General features: G+C 34.8%; 1 protein-coding gene across 1 annotated transcript in view; it reads left to right on the forward strand.

The window, feature by feature from the left end:
• The window catches only part of LOC106010973, a 20603-nt gene extending 20385 nt beyond the window's left edge, over window positions 1-218 (forward strand). The window contains exon 7 of the mRNA XM_013085543.2: window positions 106-218. Within this exon, the coding sequence (XP_012940997.2) occupies window positions 106-218 (113 nt within the window). The remainder of the gene's footprint in view (window positions 1-105) is intronic.
• The last annotated feature ends 2242 nt before the right edge of the window (window positions 219-2460 follow it).

The following is a 2460-nucleotide window of genomic DNA, read 5'->3' on the forward strand; positions in this document are numbered from 1 at the left end:
AAAATGTATCATTATGAACGATAAAGCTCTCTTTTTTCTTTTGCCATTATTTCTGATGCTTTTAAACAAAACTGTTGACATTCCAGCATTACAATGTTATTGCAGCCAGCATTATCCAAGACGTGAACACTGCAAACAAATACAACTGCACGGGAAAAAAGAATATCATGTTTGACGTGAAAAGCAAGACAACAATTATGGTGAGTGTGAGCCAATAGGATCTCAACATTCCATTTTACTCTCATGGTAAACACTGTCAAAATCCATGTACCCATTTTGATTGGAGGTAACGTTTAAAGACATGGGCGTCTTTGAACCAAACCGTTTCTGCCTACAGTCGAAAATAATTTCGACGGCCACCCAGAGTAAAGCAGAAAAGTGCTTGTCTTAAACAGGTGGGTGTTTTGGATTATGCCATCCTCTACTACTACTAACACTGACAAAGTATAAACTCGGTACCTCAGAATTACAAAGTTATATTATCTGACATTTTAGCTGTTTTGAGTTACTTAGACCGTGGGGTCAAAAAGCAGAATGTTCTAACTGCTCTATCAAAATAGTTTTTTTTATTTGAGTCGTTATCAGGATATTTTTTAAAAACTGCATTCGAAAAAGCTTGACATAATGTGAAACTCAAAACCTGTGACGTCAAATTTCTCAAAACTAGGTACTGGGCAGATAGCATGTTGTGAAACTAAAAAACATTAATGTCAAATTTCTCAAAACTACGTACTGAACAGATAGTGATTTGTAATTCTAGGATAGCTATATGTCTAATCTGCAGACCAAATTAAATATTGCAGCACATTTAACATCATTTTGCATAAATTATCTGAAACACAAATTTGCATATTTCGTTGTTTTATGCAATTGTCTGCCTTTTTAGGTGTCAGATAAATGAAGCAGAATTGAAAAATCTGTGTAATTAACCAAGTTTTGTTGTTTTGAGTTTTTTTAAGTGGTCTTCATACAGTGAGCCGAATGACCAGTATGTGTGTCTTCAATTAGTTAAAATGTGAACAGCTACTCTTTTTTAGAAGCATTATTTTTGGTGATGGCTTTGACAGTTCGCTACCTCAGAATTACTATGTTGCCTTTTCGAATGCAATTATATGAATATCTCGCTAACGACTCTGAACAATCGTACGAGATCGGTAGAGCAGATAGAGCATTTGTGAGGCAGCGTGGTGGAATCAGGCTTTCGTCAAAATAATCAAAGTAAAGAAACTGGCATTTGCCCGCAGGTTTGTTAATTTTTATCAATTTTTTGTTTTTTGCTCAACACCTTTCATGCCCATTAAAGAACTCATTTCTGTGTGGATATTTCTTTAACAAAAACCTTGATTAAAGGCACAAAGAAGGTAAATCTTCAGTTACCACGGACTCTTAAGCTAAGGAAATAACTCATCTTTTGCGGCCATTTACTCACTAATTTTACCTCTGAAAACAGGTGACCCCTACCTCCTTTCGCAAATATATCGACTTGTATTCAAGGTAAATGGATATTTACATGTCCAAAAATTGACGAGAGCCTGATTCCACCACGCTGCGTCACATTTGGCTTCTGAACTCTTGGTTTTAAGAACTTAAAACGGCCCAGAAAATTGTCAGATAAAACTTTGTAATTCTAAGGAAGCGTAATGTGTCCGCTACGTGTTCTGAGAGTTAAGAACGTAATGGACACGTATCCAACCAGCAGACCAAAAGGCACATTTCTGACTATCGTACAAACACACGAATTCACCCTTTTTATATTTCTGTTTTAGTTTTTTTAAGTTGTTTTTTTTAAAGGTTTTTTTGTTGGGGGAGGAGTCTGTTGTTTTTTTGTGTTTGTTTCTTTAAAATTAGGGGAAACTACTTGAGTCAGCAGAACACAGATTTGTGTGCATCATCGTGGTTAAATCATGTTCTCGTTAAAAATAATCAATTTTTCTGCCCGTTGTAAAACATTTTTTTTTCTTCTTTTTTTTCTCTGAGCACTGTTTATGTCCATTTAAACTCATTCATTTGGGGAGTTTACTTGAAACGTTTTTCAAAGGCACACAAAAGATAGATTTTCAATTTCTAAATACACAGCAGCTTTGGAAGTCACCATTTTCTCCCTAATTCTACTTCTGATACAAGTAGATACTTCCCTCCTTTTCTCGCAAATATCCTGGATAGACGTGTACTTTTGTTCCTCAAAAGTACAGCAAATAGACAAGCTTTTCTATGATACCAGTATCTCTATCTATCAACAACAACTAAACAATTACAAACAAGTCTGAGTGCATCATGTCGTCGTACAAATAAGTCTCTCTGGGGTTTCAAGGTAAACACACACACAAAGAGTTATTGTAAATCAAATTTTTTAACAGTGCTGGTGATCTGTTCACATTATACTATCTACTAAGGAATTATAGAATTTATCTTAATAATATTTTTCATAATTATCATCATCATCATCATCATCATCATCAT

This window comes from Aplysia californica, unplaced genomic scaffold (genome assembly GCF_000002075.1).
Source record: "Aplysia californica isolate F4 #8 unplaced genomic scaffold, AplCal3.0 scaffold00385, whole genome shotgun sequence".
Taxonomy (NCBI): Eukaryota; Metazoa; Mollusca; class Gastropoda; order Aplysiida; family Aplysiidae; genus Aplysia; species Aplysia californica.